At 44.6% G+C, this 17,812-nt stretch overlaps 2 protein-coding genes across 5 annotated transcripts in view; both read left to right on the top strand.

Annotated features, from left to right (window-relative positions):
• Window positions 1–6,794, top strand: part of Arpin (actin related protein 2/3 complex inhibitor) — a 12,902-nt gene extending 6,108 nt beyond the window's left edge. For all 4 annotated transcript variants that reach the window (XM_055623654.1, XM_055623655.1, XM_055623657.1 and 1 more), the window contains 4 exons: window positions 214–346; window positions 1,436–1,642; window positions 2,035–2,198; window positions 3,123–6,794. In XM_055623654.1, the coding sequence (XP_055479629.1) occupies window positions 214–346; window positions 1,436–1,642; window positions 2,035–2,198; window positions 3,123–3,131 (513 nt within the window). In that variant the 3' untranslated portion in view covers window positions 3,132–6,794. The remainder of the gene's footprint in view (window positions 1–213; window positions 347–1,435; window positions 1,643–2,034; window positions 2,199–3,122) is intronic.
• A 2,089-nt stretch (window positions 6,795–8,883) lies between these two features.
• The window catches only part of Ap3s2 (adaptor related protein complex 3 subunit sigma 2), a 45,899-nt gene continuing 36,970 nt past the window's right edge, over window positions 8,884–17,812 (top strand). Inside the window, exons 1-3 of the mRNA XM_055623659.1 lie at window positions 8,884–9,210; window positions 13,432–13,523; window positions 14,297–14,408. Coding sequence (XP_055479634.1) covers window positions 9,019–9,210; window positions 13,432–13,523; window positions 14,297–14,408 — 396 coding nt within the window. The 5' untranslated portion in view covers window positions 8,884–9,018. The remainder of the gene's footprint in view (window positions 9,211–13,431; window positions 13,524–14,296; window positions 14,409–17,812) is intronic.

Genomic DNA, 17,812 nt, shown 5'->3' with positions numbered 1-17,812 from the left:
CAGCCGGATCACACAGACCTAAAAGATCTTTGAATGTGATCTCTTGTCAGCCAGATCACACAGACCTAGAAGGTCTTTGGATGTGATCCTTTGGCAGAGCATCCATGTTCTGAATGAACATTCCTCTACTTGTGTGTGTGTGTGTGTGTGTGTGTCCTGGGGTTGGGCTAGACTGCGGTAGGCAGTGAAACACCTTTTCTTTGCCTTCCCCAGGAGCGCTACTACGTGCTGTATATCCGGCCCAGCTGCATCCACCGGAGAAAGTTTGACACCAAGGGAAATGAAATTGAGCCCAACTTCAGTGCCACCAGGAAGGTGAACACAGGCTTCCTCATGTCATCTTACAGTAGGTATCCTGGGTCTTCTGTCCCTAAGAGGCTGTTAGACTGTCCTGTTGGTCCTCTGAGATCCTTGGAAGTCGCTTCTCAGCACAGTTGGCTTTGATGCTCTTTCTGGCTTTAGCATTCTCCTGTTGGATTCCCCCCCCCTGCCAACCTACCCAGAGAATTCCCCAGTGTCCCATTTTTGTTCCAGGAGCCAGGTTGGCATTCCCAATTGAATCCATTTCCTGAAGCCTGGCAAAATTGTGCCCCAGACTGGCTTTGGGCTCTAACTATCATTGTGTGCAGACCAGGCCAGGTCCCAGCAAGTCGCTCTTCTCCTGCCCAGGTGTTTGCTTTTTGGCTCTAATCTATTTGTTCTGCTTTATTGGTTATTTTTCTGTTGCTGTGACCGAATGCCTGACAAAAGCAACTCTAAAGGAGAAAGGGTTCATTTGACTCACACAGCAGGGAAGTGCTTGCAGCAGAACTGTTAGACAAGATGTGGGGGTAACCAGGCATGCCTTCTGCACCTCGCTGGCACCTACTGCCCCGGGGGCCCCACCACCTGCAGGTTTAGAACCTGGATTCCTCCTGGAGCTGCTGAGAGTTGCCAGTGGAGGGAATCGGGACCACAAGCTGGCTGCTGGTTCTAGAACCTGAGAGAACCCTGGTCACAGAGTCGCAGTGGGAAGGAAGGATTGCGCTGTGGGTGTTTGAATACCGCCTCCTCTCAGTCCTGTTTTTTCTCATCTCTGAGATGGGGACAACAAAACCAAAACCAAAGACCCTTGCTGAGGGCTGGCTCAATGCTAGATACTTTGCTAAATGCTCTACGTGTGTGTGTTTCATCTGTACTGCCTGTCAGTGCTGTCAGACTGGCATCATTTTTAACCCTATTCTCCAAGAACAAAGAGAAAGCTCACTGGCCCAGATTGTGGTAGAATCTAGATTTACATCAGGTAGCCCGGCTCCAGAGTCCAGGCCATACAGTCTCTGCTGTGGACTTCTCTGATGAGCCCTGGCAGGTTGGATGCCCTCACCAGCTCCTGAAGGTACTCAGAGGCTGTTTCCTCCCCAGGCACACTAACACTCCTGCTCCATATCCTTTACAGAGGTAGAAGCCAAGGGGGATACTGACAGGCTGACTGTGGAGGTGCTGAAGGGCCTGGTAAACAAGCCGGAGCTGCTGGAGCTGACAGAGAGTCTCACCCCAGACCAGACAGTAGCATTCTGGATGCCTGAGTCAGAGATGGAAGTCATGGAACTTGAGCTGGGGACTGGAGTGCGGTTAAAAACTCGGGGTGATGGTCCTTTCATAGGTGAGCACTGTGACTCATTTTGCCTGTTCCAATAGCCTTTCGGGGCTCCTGGCCTCCCTTTAGAGGCTCCCCATCTCTCTTGCTTAGAGCTATTGGAGAAGGCCAGGTGTGCCTTCCATGGAGACATGACTTATGACCTTGAGATTTACTCCTAAATCTGTGTCTAAGTACTCTGGGACCCTTAGCCTAGACACACTATATTCCAAGGTACCATCTACTTCCTTGTTTACTGTGGCTGACCCTTGCTCTCTGGTGACTTGGGAGTCTCACCAAAAACTTTAGTGGCCACACCAGAGAACAAGTCAAGCTAGACTTAGTGGACCCCACCAGAATGATTGACTTAACCCAGCTAGTCTGTAAGGAGAGAGGCCATTCAACTTCTCTTCTTTCAGATTCCTTAGCCAAACTGGAACTGGGAACAGTGACCAAGTGTAATTTTGCTGGTGATGGAAAGACAGGAGCATCCTGGACAGACAACATCATGGCCCAAAAGTCTTTGGAGAGGAACACGGCGGAGATCCGAGAGCAAGGGGATGGGGCAGAGGATGAGGAATGGGTAGGTCAAGGGGACGGCTGTGGACCTGGCCCTGGCACTGTTGTGTCTCTTGGTGGGAGCTTTGTACCATACACAGTACGGCTGGGGTACAAGGAGTGGAAGCTAAGATAAATGATGTGTAATTCTTTTTTTATTTATTACAATTTATTCACTTTGTATCCCAGCTGTAGCCCCCTCCCTCATCTCCCAGTCCCACCCTCCCTCCCTCTTCTCCTATGCCCCTCTGATGTGTAATTTTTAAGAGGAATTCAGGGAAATTCACTCATGGAATTAACAGACGGTGAGGTGACAACCTGAGACCTTCTTGCTGGAGGACCTGAAATGCCCTGTGGACATGCAGCCCCACCCAGAGACTTATAAAAGCAAGGGAAGGAAGGAAAGATTACAGAAGGACCCATTAAGTTTCAGAATGTTTCTCTTGAAGTGATACAATAATCATGTAGGAGTCTTTGTGCAGCCAAATAAATGTCCTTTCCTTCTTAGTCTAGACTTGCCTGGAAAGGGGCTAAATATTAGTCCTGTCTACTCATGTTTCTTGTGCTCAGCCTTAACTTCCTGCTTAGCTTATATTTAGTTGTTTATCTGAAGCATATTTCACTTGAAAATTTGAGCTGATAGCTAAAGCCTCCAAATAGAACATTTAGAGCAAAGGAGTCACAAAAAAATGGGGTATCCACCTCAGAGATGACAAGAATGACTTTGACCAAAGGAGGTCAGGGAAGGAAGTGTGGGGGGGGGGGTCTGTGCCCCCAGCTGAGAAGTGGTGGAGTTGCTGGGGGGGCTCTGGAGCCAGCTCTAATGCGGTGAGACCAAGGCTGTGGCTGAGGATGACAGGCTCAGGCCCTTGTCTGAAGATTGCCAGAAGGCTTTTATGAAATAATGCTTTTTTCTATTTCTTGACTTGGCCACTTTGTCTGTCTCCAGGATGATTGAGGTGCCTCCTCCCTTACCAGCTTCTGCGATGGCGTCATTAAGGGACCACACCGACTTCCACCCTGGAGAGATCAGTTTGTCAAGCTGAATACCATTTAACACACTCTGCTGAAATCAAATCCAAGACCTCAGTACTCACGGAGGGTCTCCAGGCTTTGGCTTTTGTATGTGTGTGTCCCTCTTTGGATGCAAAGCTAGCTCTCCTAAGCCTTTCTCCAGTGTTCCTTTCCCTAGGTGGCAGGCATATACCTGATGAATCCCCCAAAGAGTAAAATTGAGAAATGTTCCTTGTCTAAGTACAGAGGGGCTCCAAGGGTAAGAGAGTGGGTTCCTTCCGTTCTTGCTGTTTTCTCCTTTCCTTCCTTTCTCCCCAGTGCCAGCCTCCTTGCTGAGCCTCTGTTCTCCTGACCCAGCCCTCCTTGGTCTGTTCTCTGTTCCACATCCAAGGTACTACTTCTTTATTTCTATTTGGCTCCGTGTCTCCATGGGGTTTTCTGTCATAGACCTCTGTCTTTATTGGGTTCTTACTGCTCTGATGAAACCCCATGACCAAAAGCAACTTACGGAGGAAAGGGTTTATTTTACTCACAGTTCCACTTAACAGCTCATCATTAAAAGCAGTGAGTGCAGGAACTCAAGAAGGGCAGGAACCTGGAGAGAGGAGCAGAGGCCATGGAGGGCTGTTGCTTGTTGGCTTGCTCAGCCTGCTTTCTTCTAGAACCCACATGACCAGCCCAGGGATGGCTCCACCCACGATGGGCTGGGCTCTCCCCCATCAGCCACTAAGAAAATGCCTTACAACCAGATCTCATGGAGACATTATTTCAATGGAAGGCCCTCTTTCAGAGGATGCTAGCTTGTGTCAAGTTGATGGAAAGCTAGCCAGTACAGACCTACCTGGCTGCTCTCCTGGAAGATGCTGTTCTTGGGAAGGCCAACAGCCTGCCCACCTGTGTCTGGCTGCTCCACAGGTCTTGACTCATTCCACTGGGCCAACTTTTTATATTAAAAACATTTTTTAATAGTGCTTGTAATCAAACCTAGGGCTTCATGCTTGCTAGGTGGGTGATCTACCACAGCCCTGGACCATATTTTTGGTACCACTATTTTTATTGTTGTTTTTTGCTTGGAGAGCTTTTTATGAATGAGTGAATCTCCAGGAAACAATTCCTCCACACTCCTGGATTCTCGTCCGGGATTAATGATCTTCCAGATGGAGCCACGATCTTAAAAGAGATAAGCCTTTGGTCACGAACCCTGCCTCAGTGGGTAGTGTACCCCCGCTCCGGTCTGTGACGGGGTCTAGAGAGGAAGTCTACAGGTCTGGAGTTTAATTCTACACACCGTGGCAAGAGTCTGTATCCTGCTCGATCCTGGTAAGAAGGCTGGAGGAGGGAGGAGTCACTGACTCTCCTTAATGTATCAACTGCAGTGCCGGATGCTTTCTGTGACCTGTACTAATATCACCTTCCTGGCGCTAGTGCTCATGTCAAATACTCGGAGTATCCTGTCACCACAGTCCTACGATGCACATATGATTAGTGTCCCCATTTTCTGATTCATGAGACTGATGCCTTGAGGCTCCATGAATAGCATATGTTGTGAGAGAAAGGAAACTACATCCAGGCAGTTAGCTTCAAAGCCTACATTCCTTTTTTTTTTTTTTTTTTTTTTCTGACAAAGGACCTCATTGCAGGCTGACCTTGACCTTGCTATATAGCTAAGGATGGGTTCAGACAACTCTCCCAGTTCCTATGTGGAGGACCCAGGATTCAAGTCCAGAGATTTCAAAGGCAAAGCTTTTGTTTCTTCCGTTGTCCCCTGCTTCTCTGGCCACAAAAGGTTTTTCGATATAGGGGCAAAAGGATATGGAATCATGTCATTGGTGTCCTGTGTCTGGGGTGACTTACAGACTGGTCACAATGTAGCCTTACTCTTGAGGATGGCCAGGAAGGTGGGTACACATAAGGGTATCTGGGGGACATTGGGACATCTCACTGCCCAAAGCACTGTGGCAACTGTAGGCTAGTCTGTTAATGGCCTGAGATAAAAACGAAGGGCTCTGGATCTTGGACTTCAAGGAAGGAAAGACCACTGTGGCTAGAGTTCAGAAGGCAGAAGAGGATGGAAGGTGTATTTGAAAGAGAGGCAGATAGCGGGCATGGTGACTTCATGTTCACTAAAGCTTTGACATCTTTCTGCTTAATGTTCTGAAAGCCAGCAATCCTGTGGAGAAGTGAGGTCTGACTCATCTATTCTGAAGCTCAGTTGGCGGAGAAGAAATGGGGGCAATGAGCATCTTCTGCAGGAGTCTGCTGCAATATTCAGCTTAGAGGTTGGTGTGGTTTGGACTGTAGCAGACAGAGAGAAGTGTGAGAAAAGGGCCCATGCCCAGAGGTATTCAGGGAGGGAGCAGAATCAACAGGCCCCCGGAGAGACAAAGGAGTTAAAATGTTCATTCTCTGGTGGGCAGAAGTGTTTGGGTGCATAAGACTGTTTATCAGGAGTCCAGTCTGAAGCTAGGTTGAAATCAGGTTCCTGAGGAAGGGAAAACCAAGCGCTCTGCAGATAAGAACAGGATTTCAAAGACAGGTGGGTAGCTCGCACCTATAATCTCTGTGCTCGGGAGGCGGAGGTATAGACAGGGTTGCTAACAGTTTGAGGTTAGCCTAGGCTTTTGAGACCTGCTTCATAAAACCAAAACCAAAGAGATGCAAGCAAATGAACAACAACAAAAAGGGACAGCAAGAAGGCTCTGTGGGTAAGAGTACTTGCACTGACTGAGCCTAGAGACAAGTTTGATTCCCAGAACTCACACAGTGGAAGGGAGAACCAACTCCAGCAGTTGTGTGGGGATCGCAATACTCACACACACAGTGGCCCATGGACACCTCCCAAGGGAATAAAAAATTAACGGCTGGGCACAGAGGCTCACGCCTGGAATCCCAGCACCCAGGGAGGCAGAGGCAAGTGGATCTCTGTGAGTTTCCAGGCCAGCCTGGTCTACCAAGTGAGTAAATCCGGGACAGCCAAGGCTACACAGACAAGTCCTATCTGGAAAAACAAAAACAACAACTAAATAAACAAACATAAAAGTTTTCAAGCTTAGCAGTTAGAGAATCTGAGACAAAACCCTCTTCCCAGGACAGAAAAATGGCTTGGCTCAGAGCTGCATGGAAACCTGGGGTCACATCCTGAGTAGCTGGAAAAGACCCACAGTTTCATTCTGACCTGTTAAAATTACCTTGGTTCTAATATGTCCACATGTAAAACTGGACATTACTTTTCCCACTCTTGCTATGTAATCACGGTCAATACTCATAGTTATATTTTAGAGACTATCTAGAGTAGGCTGACCACAAATTCACAGAGATCTGCCTGATTCTGCTTCCACAATGCTGGCTCCTCACTGTATTTTTGATTATTTAGAAACAGTTTTCCAGAGTCAGATTCCTGGGCAGCTTTTGTAAAATTCTTGTTATGTTGCCAAGTAGCTTCCCCAAGGGGTTGTTTTAAACTGCAATGTCAGTACCAATGTACTTTTGCCAGAACTGGGGATGGAGATTTTGAACAACTATCTGGTAAGGTGAAAGTTCTTAAGTACATTTTAATTTGCCATTTCTTATATTTAGAGTGAAATTAAACATTTTTTTATTTCCTGCATTTAGTCCTTAAATTTTTTTTGGTTACATTTATTACCGTGTGTTTGTGTGTGCGCACATGTTGGTCAGAGGATAATTTAAGTTTGTTCTCCCATCACGTGGGTTCAGGGAATCCAAATCAGGTCATCAGGAGTGGCAGCAAGTGCCTTTACCTGCTGAGACATCTCACTGGTCCCCGCATATATTTCTTTTGTTACGCGCTTTGGAGGATGACTTTCAATTTCTGTCTCTACCTCTTGCCTTTATCTCCCAAATCTTACAGACATGTACTGTCATACCAGCTTTTCTATAGTGCTGGAGATGGGACCCAGGATTTTGTGTAAGCATTCTATTTGTGTTACATCCCTTTATAACTATCATACATTTTAATTATTGTTTGTGTGTGAACATACGTGCTCATATACCACAGCAAGTATGTGGAGGTTAGGGACAATTTTTGGAAACCAGTTCTTTCCTTCCCTTAGGTTCTGGGCATCAAACTCAAACCCAGTTTGTTAGTCCTAATGGGCAAGTGAGTTTATCTGCTGAGCCATCTGCAAGGCCTTTATTTTGTTTTTTACTTACCTCTTTGATCCACTGTGCCTTTAATTTATATGGAAACATGAGATAGTTAAACTGTTTTTCTCAAGTGTTAATCAGTTATCTCAACAGCATTCTTGAACTCCCTCCCACAGCTGAACTATGATGACCCCTGCATCATATATTAAAATTATTTCAAGCCAAGAGCTGGAAAGATGATTCAGTGGTTAAGACTACTTCTCTTCCAAAGGATGGGAGTTGCTCCCAGCGCTCAGTTCCGGTGGCTCACAGCTCCCTGTAACTCTGAGGTAGTTAGTAGTCTCTGAGGGCACTGAACACATATGCTCATATTGGCACACAGATACAAATCACATAGTTAAAATTAAATCTTTAACTGCCGGGTGTGGTGATGCATGTCTGTAATCCCAGCACTCAGGGAGAGGGAGGTGGATCTCTGAGTTTGAGGCCAGCCTGGTCTACAAAGCGAGTCCAGGGCAGCCAAGGCTACACAGGGAAACCTGTCTTAATAAAACCCAAAAACCCAAAAACGAAAAAAAAAAAAAAGAAATCTTTAAAATTTTAAATCTTTAAAATAATTTTACTACAGGTTATTGTGTTAGAGTTCAAATACGTCTCCCTTTAATTTCGGTTTAGGGCTTGTGAGGTGGCTCAGCAGGTAAAGGCCCTGTCAAGCCAGATGACCTACATCAGATCTCCCTACAGCGGCAGAGAACTGACTCCTGAAGTTGTCACTTGCAACTCTCCCCCAACAAATATATAAATGTAACTTGGAAACATACTTCTACCTATCCTGGTTGTTTCACTCAGTGGGTAAAGCTAGTTCCTTCTTGTTACTCTGTTTCAGAATTCTCTTTGATAGTCCTTCCCAACATATGAATCATTTTGTCACACTTCAGTGCAATAGTCATTTGAATTTTTATTTACAAAAAACTCAGGGGTGCATGTGCTGTGGCCTCCCGGCACTTGGGAGTCAGAGGCTTGAATCTCTGAGTTCAAGGTCAGCCAAGGCTTTATAGTAAGACTGGTTTTTGTTGTTTTTTTGAGAAAGGGTTTCTCTGTGTGGCCATGGTTGTCCTGGACTCCCTTTGTAGACCAGGCTGGCCTCGAACTCACAGAGATCCACCTATCTCTGCCTCCCTGAGTGCTGGGATCACAGGCCTGCGTCACCACACCCGGCTGAGACCCTGTTTTTTTTTTTTTTTTTTTTTTTAAAAAGAGGTAACATACAAACAAACAAATAAGAAAACAAAAGTTTGGGCCCAACAGTTCCTTTCAAATGAAATTCCATGAAAGAGTCCTTGTGATTTCAACTTTCATTATCTAAAGGAGAGACTGATCATTTACAAGAGGAGACTTTTGCCTAATTTACTGCAGCACTGTAATAATGAAAAACAAAAGCCCAGCTTTTTGAAAAACAAAAGCCCAATTTTGCAGGCTAAAGGTTAGGAGGCGATGAAGCCACACAAACTCCCTCCTGATCCCTCAAACTGGCTCGGCTGCTGGCAGGAGATGCTGCCCTCGATCAGCGTTGCTGACGGAGGTGCCAATTCCGGGATTCACGTCCTAGGAAGGCTCGGACTGATAACCAGACTGGCCAGCGCGACCTTTGCTCCTCGGCCTCCACAGCAATCCCGCCGACCTCACCAGGGCGCCAGAGCGGCCGGACCCTTCGGTGCTCGGACCCTATGGCACGGAGGCTGTTTCCGGGAGCGGCTTTTAGCAGGGCATCAACCGGAAGTATCCGTGTTGTGGCGGAAGAAGGTGCAGTCTTGGAGCAGCTGGAGCGGAGAGAGGCCGGACCGGCAAAGATGATTCAGGCGATTCTGGTTTTCAACAACCATGGGAAGCCGCGGCTGGTCCGCTTCTACCAGCGTTTTGTGAGTGCGGCCCGGCCCGCCACGCCCCTGCGGAGTATCCGCACCCATTCCCTCCCCTCTGCCCGCAGCAGCGCTCGGCTGCACCGTGCATGACCCGACCACCCCTGCTCCTCTCTTACCCTCCTTGGATCCCGGCTTTACGGTGCCTTGTGACACTTCCCCTTGGGTCTTAGGTCCAGACGAGGTACACAGTGTGCCTTATTGAGATGCTGGATGACAGAAGCCACTGTCTTTAAGCTTTTTTTCTTTTTTTAAATTGATGAGCGTAGTTTTGTGATGATCGGGTCGTTGGGTTCTTCTGAGTTTCTGTTTTCTCAAAGGAGTGGGGGAGAAGTTATTTCCTGGAATCACTTGCTTCAGCATTGTCTAGGACGTAACCTGTAAGGTTACGGAAAGTCTCTTTACAAATCGGCAGGGAAATGGGATATTACAAGATGCCAGATGTAGTTTGCACATCTCTAAGCTCAGAACTCGGAAAATGGAGGCGTGAGGATCAGGACTTCAAAGTTATCCTTAGGTACACAGCTAATCCAAAGCCAGCTTGAGCTACACCAGACCATATCTCAAAAAAACAAAACAAAAAAAACCCCAAATAACTAAATAAATAATAAATTCTGTTACAGGATGGCTCAGCAATGTTCTTGCAAATTTGAATCTTCTAGAAATATTTTCTTTGGGAAAACCCAAATGTCGTTATTTGCCTCCTGTTTCCTAACGTTCTATTCATGATTAGATTTGAAAATATGTAACTGAGAGACTGTTTAAACCTGAAAGGCAATGGAATAAGAAAACATTCAGCCTCACCTTTTCTGCAGGTTAATAAATGTCTGTTGTAATTTTATTCCTTTTTCATCATAAATGAAAAGAATATCTTGCTTTTGAAAATAGGATTTTAAAATTACATTAAAAAACAGTTATTGTAACTTCAACTTGGTGTGTGCATTTGTTTCTTCTATTTTCTAAGTTATTGAGATACAAATTACTATCCAGCTACCTGATGTATGCAGTTTGGTGGCATCTATCACAATTTGAGAACATTTTTGTCTCTATCCCTAAAGAAACTCCTCCCTGTCAGCCATCAGCTTCTCTAGCCTTAAGCAAGCGCTTACCCACATTCTCTTTTACTTGCCAAGACATCTTCAAATTTTGTCATGGCATTTGTATATATGTGTGTTCTTTATTTATTTTGAAGCAGGATTCCATTATGTAACTCAGGCTGTCCTGGAACTGGAGATCCTTCTGCCTAGCTGGACCTAGTGGCACAGGTCTGTAATCAGCCCTTGGGAAACTGAGGCAGGAGGACTGTGAGTTTAAGGCTAACCTTGGCTACATAGTGAAGATATTATAAGCAACAAAGTCCAAACCCAAACAACCACCAAAAGAGAAGTGATGTTACCATAGCCTTCTGCACCCTGGAATTCCAGGCAGGTGCTGTTGTGCTCTGCTGTTCATCCATAGATTTATTTCTCATTAATTGCTGTGAACATTCATGTGTTGAGTTTTAGTATGGACCTATCTTTTCATTTCTCCTGACTATATGTGAAGTAGAATCATCAGGCTACATAATAGCCCAATGATAAACATTTAAAGAAACTGGCAAAATGTTTTTCAAGTGGTTGTACCCTTTCACATTACTGTCAGCTGTTGATACCATTGATTATTCCAGTTTCTTCCTATCTTCTCCAAAGTTTATCTTTTTTGTTTATTTTTGTTTTCTGAAGCAGGGAGTGAATTCAGAGCCTCCCTTATTTTAGGCAATCCTCTACCACTGAGCTATATAATCCTAGCCATGTTCTCTTTAATTAAAGGCATTTTAGTGGATGAAAATGGATCTCCTTTTAAAAGGTTTTGATGTCTGTTTCCATAGTGACTAAGGATGCTGAGCACCTGTCTTTTCTATGCTTATTGGCCATTTGTATATCTCTGAAGATCATAGAATTGTTTAAGAACCTCTTGAGTGAAAGTCCCTTGAAAATTGCAGTGTACTGAAAGATAGGACAGGTTGTTAGAATAACTGGGGCATGTAAACAGGTGGTAGTTTGCCTTTTTGTTGAACCAGGAATTAGTTGGCCTCATTGTTTTATATCACCACCACATCCCCATTTTTGCTACTTCCTTTAGAGTTGTATAAAGGGCTTTAGTTGAAAAGATGTTCTTGTCAATTTAAAAGAGTGCTGGTGCTTACTGTGCTCTGTGTTTCTGAGCACACAGAGTTAATCTTTGACAACATCCAAGCAAATGTGAGCTTGGTGTGTTCACATGGAAACCAGGAAGATAGTGATTGATTTGTTCCAATTTGTGGGCCAGTGATTAGCAAGTTTGCATTCATGCATTCATAGATACCCAGAGCCTTTCGGAACCCACGCCGAGCCTGCCATTTCTTCTCAGTGATTAGTTCCCTGTTTGTGTGTTCACTACTGCAAACGCCCCCTCCCCTTCCCACCCCAACTTAATAGCTTTTAAATAACTGGCCATTTCACAGCTAAGATTCAGTGGTGTAGAAAGAAAGGGATTAAGTTTTTTAAATGTGTTTTTCTGACTTAAGGAAGATTTAAGCCGAACATTTTCGTATGCCGTGCAACTCGGTGTGGTGCCCAGACCTGAAGCACTGCTGTCTGCGGGAATTTGTTAGAATTACAGTCTCAGGCCCTAAGCCCAGGCAAATTAAAACAGAACCTGCATTTAAACAATATCCCTAGCTGACTCATTGCACATTACCCTGTGAGAAGGCTGATCTAGAGGGTTTAAGGGTTTAAACTATTTTTAGATTTATTTATTTTATGTTTATGAGTGATTTGCCTGCATGAATATGTGTGTACCGCATGTTTGCCTGGTGCCCTGGGAGGCCAGAAGAGGGCATCCCTTGGAACTGGCCTTACTGATGGTTGCCAGACATCATGGCTACAGGGAATTGAAACTGGGCCCTCTGTAAGGGGAACAAATGCTCTTAATGGCTGAACCAGTTCTCCAGTTCCTAATATAGAGGGTTTTGTTATTTTGTTTGTTTTGTAAGACAGGGTTTCCCTTTGTACTCTGGCTATACTGGAACTCACTCTGTAGACCAGGCTGGCTTTGAACTGAGAGGTCTGCCTGCCTCTGCCTTGAGTGCTGGGATCAAAGGTGTGCACCACCATCACCTGATTCTGAGCTAGAGTTTTTAACTACCTAGTTTCTCCCTTATCCTTTCTGTTTGTTTGTTTTGAGACTGGGTCTCAACTGTGTATTCCTGGCTGGCCTGCAACTTAATAAGTAGACCAAGCTAGCCACCATGCATGGCTTAAAAAAAATAAAAAGGTGCCATACTTATTATAAACCGCATAAGTGGAAATCAAATGTGACTTATCAAGTGATTCATTCACAGCTGAGGTCTCTCAAGATTACATGACTGAAAAAAGTTTATTTATAGTACTGCTTAGTTGTCCCAAATTCACATCTGTAAATGGATTTTCTATTCTCTTTAGTAATCCTTTGTTGGTGAGTAAAACAGCATTTTATCTATAGTACTGGTATTAAAGTAAAAAAACCAAAAAAATGAGAAATTTAACTCTGAGACATGTACATGATTACATCTTGATCTTCATACAGTGCAGGCACTTTGAGGCATGTTAATTACCCAGCATGGATATTTTTCAGTGGGCTAGGGTCAGAAAAAAAGAAAAAATACCATAGGGTCTTTGTGAAATTTTGGATTCTGATTCCTTGTTTGAATCTCAGCAGGCCTGTAAGACAGTAATAGTTTGTGACTGAAATACCTTGGTAAATAAGCCCACCTTAATCCCCGTAGCCTTGTCTTTTTTATAGTCATTCTCTGTTTCCACATGCTTATACATGATCTTTTCCAATTGTTCCCAGCGTGAAATCCCTTTTTAAAAAATTATTTTATTTAGAGAGTGTGAGTATGTATGTATGGATAGATGGATGGGTAGATGTATGTGTGTATATATATATATGTGTGTGTGTGTGTGTGTGTGTGTGTGTGTGTGTAGGTACAATTTATTTTATGTGCATTGATGTGAGAGTGTTAGACCCCCCCAGAACTGGAGGTACAGACAGTTGTAAGCTCCCTGTGGGTGCTGGGAATTGAAACTGAGTCCCCTGGAAGAGCAGCCACTGCTCTTAACCGCTGATCTCTCTAGCCTGGAACCCTTTCTTACATATCTGTCCTTGATGGGCACACTCCTCACTTGCCCCCTGACCCTGCTTTTTGTTGTTGTTCCATAGCCAGAAGAAATTCAACAGCAGATTGTTCGAGAGACTTTCCATCTGGTCCTCAAGCGAGACGACAACATCTGTAACTTCTTAGAAGGCGGAAGGTAAAACCAGCTTCAGGCCCCCATCCCCTCCTCCCCCAGCCCCACTCTGGTGGCCTTCCTTGCTTTTGCTTTTTCTGGCACACTCAGTGGTCAGTGGCACCTGATGCAGCATAACCTTTTCTTTTTCTGGTGTGTGTGTGTAGGGGATTGTCGGTCAAGACTAGGTTTCTTTATGTAGCCCAGGCTGGCCCTGAACTCAGAAGTTCGCCTACCTCTGCCTCCTGGGTGCTAGGATTAAAGATGTGTACCACTGCACCAGACCCAGAACCTGCTCTTAGCATGCCCTGTTCAGGGAGACACCTGATTCTCTGGGAAACACAATACTGGGCTTCAGACATCACTCTGATTTTTTTTTTTCTTTCTCTTTATAGTTTATCTTTTTTAAAAAATACTTTATCTATTCTTATTTTCTGTGCATTGGTGTTTTGCCAACATATATGTCTATGTGAAAGAGTTGGATTCCCTAGAACAGGGGTTCCAGACAGTTGTGAGCTGCCATATGGGTGCCATATGGGTGCTGGGAATTGAACCTGGGTCCTCTGGAAGAACAACCCTTGCTCTTCAATGCTGAGCCAGCTCTCCAGTCATCACTCTGATTTAGAGTCACTGGCAAGAGGAAGGTAAAGGTGAAGTCAGGGCGCGGCTGCCATTTGTGTGGAAAGTGCCGGGTCTCAGCCTCCCTCCTCTTCGTTAGGCCCATCCCATTTTTTGGTGCAGGGGTCTTTGACACTTTAACACTCAAGTTCTCAACTATTTACTACCGTTTTCCACAGCTTGATTGGTGGCCCTGACTCCAAACTGATTTACCGGCACTACGCTACCCTCTACTTTGTGTTCTGTGTGGATGCATCAGAGAGTGAACTTGGGATCTTGGACCTCATTCAGGTATGTGTGGCCACAGAATAATGGCAGCAACTTTAGAGTTTTCATGGAGGTGAGGGAGTGGGGGAGTTGGGGAGGAAGTAACCAGCCTTTGTTTGGATCCTTTTTTCAGTCTCATCAATCTGATAAGAGTTTCCAGATGTCCACCAGGTGGCGCTCTGGGAAAATGCCTGAGCAGCCTTCCAGGACCACTTGGATAGTGGTTTCTACCCAGCCCTTGTTTTTTTGTTTGTTTTTTTTTTTTTCTTCGGTTCCACGTGGGAGGTTTATTAGGGGAAGGGGGCTTGCAGAGAGAGAGAGAGAAAGAGTAAGAGTAAGAGAGTAAGAGAGACTGCCCTTGGTTTTTAATGTTGAATTTTCTTCTTAGCTCCGAAACCAAATTACATTTAAGTATTTATACTTTTTGTGTGCAAGACACATGGACTTGTATTTGTGTAGATACTGTAGAGGCCATAGGTTAACATCTGGTGCCTTCCTCAATTGCTTTCCACCTTGACTTTTGAGATAGTTAACTTTTCACTGGACTTGTAGCTGCTGATTCTGTTAAGACAGGCTTGCCAGCAAGCCCCAGGCATCATCCTGTCTCTGCCTCCCCTTGGCCAGGCTCTGCTGTACTAGGCTTTTTGTTTGGGTTCTGGGAGATCAAGCTCAGGCCCTTATGGTTGTAAAGCAAGCACTTACAGATCGAACCATCTCCCCAGTCCTAAGTGTTTATACATTGTATTTTTACTTGGCATGGTGCCTCAAGCATGACCTCCTTTGTTGGGAGGTCAAGCAAAGACAACAGCAGCCTCCAAGGTGAAATCAGTGGATTGGCTATGAAAGCAAGTGCTTTCTCTCTTCATTTATTGCATAACTAATTTTAGTTGCAAAACCAAGAGCCAGTGTTACCTTAAGGAAGAAGTCTAAAGGCACACTCAAAACAAAAGTATCCCTTACAAAACAGAATGCAAGTTTGGAAGCTGAGCATTGTGGTGCTGTAATCCCAGCCGCTCTGGAGGCCAAGGCAGGGTTATTAGTGGGGAGCACAGGGTGCCTTTTGTGAGATCTTGATTTTGAAAACAAAAGAGGTTTTAAATAGACTAAGAATGAAACTACATGGGACAGTTTTACTGGAATTTGAAAGGAAAAACAACAGGATGGAAATCTGGAAATCTCAGCATCTACCAGGATGGGAGAAAAATGGATAAGATACCAAAAAATCATACACCAGTTTTTCTGGCATAGAAGGGGTGAACAGCTGGAGACCCCATCTCAAACAAGGTAGAAAGTGAGGATCAAAACCTGAGGTTGCCCTCTGACCTCCACATGAAAGTTATGCTTTCTGAGTTTGAGGTCTAGAAAACAGTGAATTTCCTGTATATACAAATGTATAGTTAAAATCTTATGTGATGATTAAGGATAGTGTTTGAAAATTCACTTATAGATTACCCAATATTGATTCCAACAAAATTACAAAATTGGACCAGTTGTGGTAGTGCATGCCTATAATCCCAGCACTCTAGGAAGCAGAGGCAGGAGGATCATTGCCAAGTTCAGGACCTCACCTGGTCTACATAGTGAGTTCTAGCCAGTGAGACCTTGCCTAAAAAGGAAACTAAGAACCCCACAAAAGTTGCAAAATCATAAAAGAAAAACATAAAGTAATATTTGAAGTAAATACAGCATTCCCTTGTTGGGAGGTCAAGCAAAGACAACGGCAGCCTCCAAGGCAGAATCAGTGGACTAGATACGAAAGCAAGTTCCTTCAGAAAGCCTTCAAGAGCCCAGGAAAGGGAAACTCGGGAAAGTAAAGGACCAAGTGTATGTGTGTCAGCATACAAGGCCAGTAAGTAAGTAAAGCCAACAAAAGCTCAATTCCCACCAACTACAAACACTCCATTTATTTAAAAAATCGTTTTATTGTAAGTATCTATATTTTAATTAATTAACTCTGTGTGTGTGTGTGTGTGTGTGTGTGTGTGTGTGTGTATACGTGTATGCCCAAGAATGTGAGTACAATGGTGTAGGTTTAGAGGTCTGACTTATTAGGGTTTCTAGTCCATGTATGTGATAAAACACCATGAGCAAAAGCAGCTTGTGGAGGAAACAGTTTGTATCTGCTTATAGTTCCACATCACAGTCCATCCCTGAGGAAGTCAGGACAGAAACTCATGCTGGGCAGGGACCTGGAGATGGGAGCTGATGCAGAAGCCACCGAGGAGTGCTGCTTACTACCCTGCTCTCTGTGGCTTGCCTTCTTATGTAATCCAGGATCACCAGCCCACTGGTGGTACCGCCACCGTGACTGAGCTGGGCCCTCCCACATAATCACCCGTCAAGAAAATACCCCACAGGCTTGCCCACGGGCCAGTCTGACGACTAGCTTGTGACAAGTTGTCATAAAACTAGTCAGAAATACCTTGGTGAGTCAGGCATTCGCCCTGTACTGTGTGAGTCCTGGAGATCAAACTCAAGTTGTCAGGCTTGTCCATGAGCATCTTTGCTATCGGGCCATCTTGCTGGCCCTGTGCTCTTCTGTAGTTTTACAATATTTGAAATCCTGAGGTTTTATGACAAATTCTGATGCATAGGAAGAAAAATCAGTCCTTGTTATTGCCATTTTCTCAGCGTATTCTTTAATATTTTCCAGAAAATTTGATTTGGAATATGTGTGTAAAGACTTTCTAATCTGACGAAATTCCCAGTGCTAATGGATTTGCATTTTTAGGTTATAAAGATTCACCACGAAGTACCAGTGTGGTGATTCAAACTCATATTTAGCTGCTATTCTGTTTGCTTGTTTGTTTTTGTTTCTTTGAGACAGGATTTCCCTGGGTAGCCCTGGCTATCCTAGAACTTGCTTTGTAGACCAAGCTGGCCTCAAACTTAGAGATTCACCTGCTTCTGCCTCTCAAGTGCTGGGATTAAAAGGCATGAGCAACCACTGCCCACTTAAACTGCTATTCTTAAACGAACACTGTATTACTTAAAGTGCAAAGAGTTTTAAAAAGTGCCACTCTAGAATGACTGTGTCTGTTTTGGCATTACACATGCATGTATTTCTGTAAGGTATACACCCAAGGAGTACAGCTGCTAGGTCCTAGAGTATTAATACTTAATAGTCTGCCATTTTCCAGTGTTTGGTTTCTAGGAGAAGCCATGTCAGTTATCAGTCCCAGATCTGGAGGTGGGACTGACACTTTTGCCCATTGCATCTTGATATCACATCATCAAGGAAAACAGTAGTTGAGCTCTGGATAGAATAACACTTTGCTTTCTAACTAAGGCAAAAATTGGTACTAGGTTTTGGGGTATTGCTATGACAGATCCAACCATGTGTTTCTGGGAAGGTCACGGTGGCATTTGAGATTTGGGCTAGAAAAGCTCTTGAGTGCTCAGAGTTCAGTGGCTTGTTCTGTGGGAGC

This window comes from Psammomys obesus, unplaced genomic scaffold, assembly GCF_907164565.1.
Source record: "Psammomys obesus unplaced genomic scaffold, mPsaObe1.curated_primary_1811, whole genome shotgun sequence".
Taxonomy (NCBI): Eukaryota; Metazoa; Chordata; class Mammalia; order Rodentia; family Muridae; genus Psammomys; species Psammomys obesus.
This window is presented reverse-complemented; position numbering and strand designations above follow the sequence as displayed.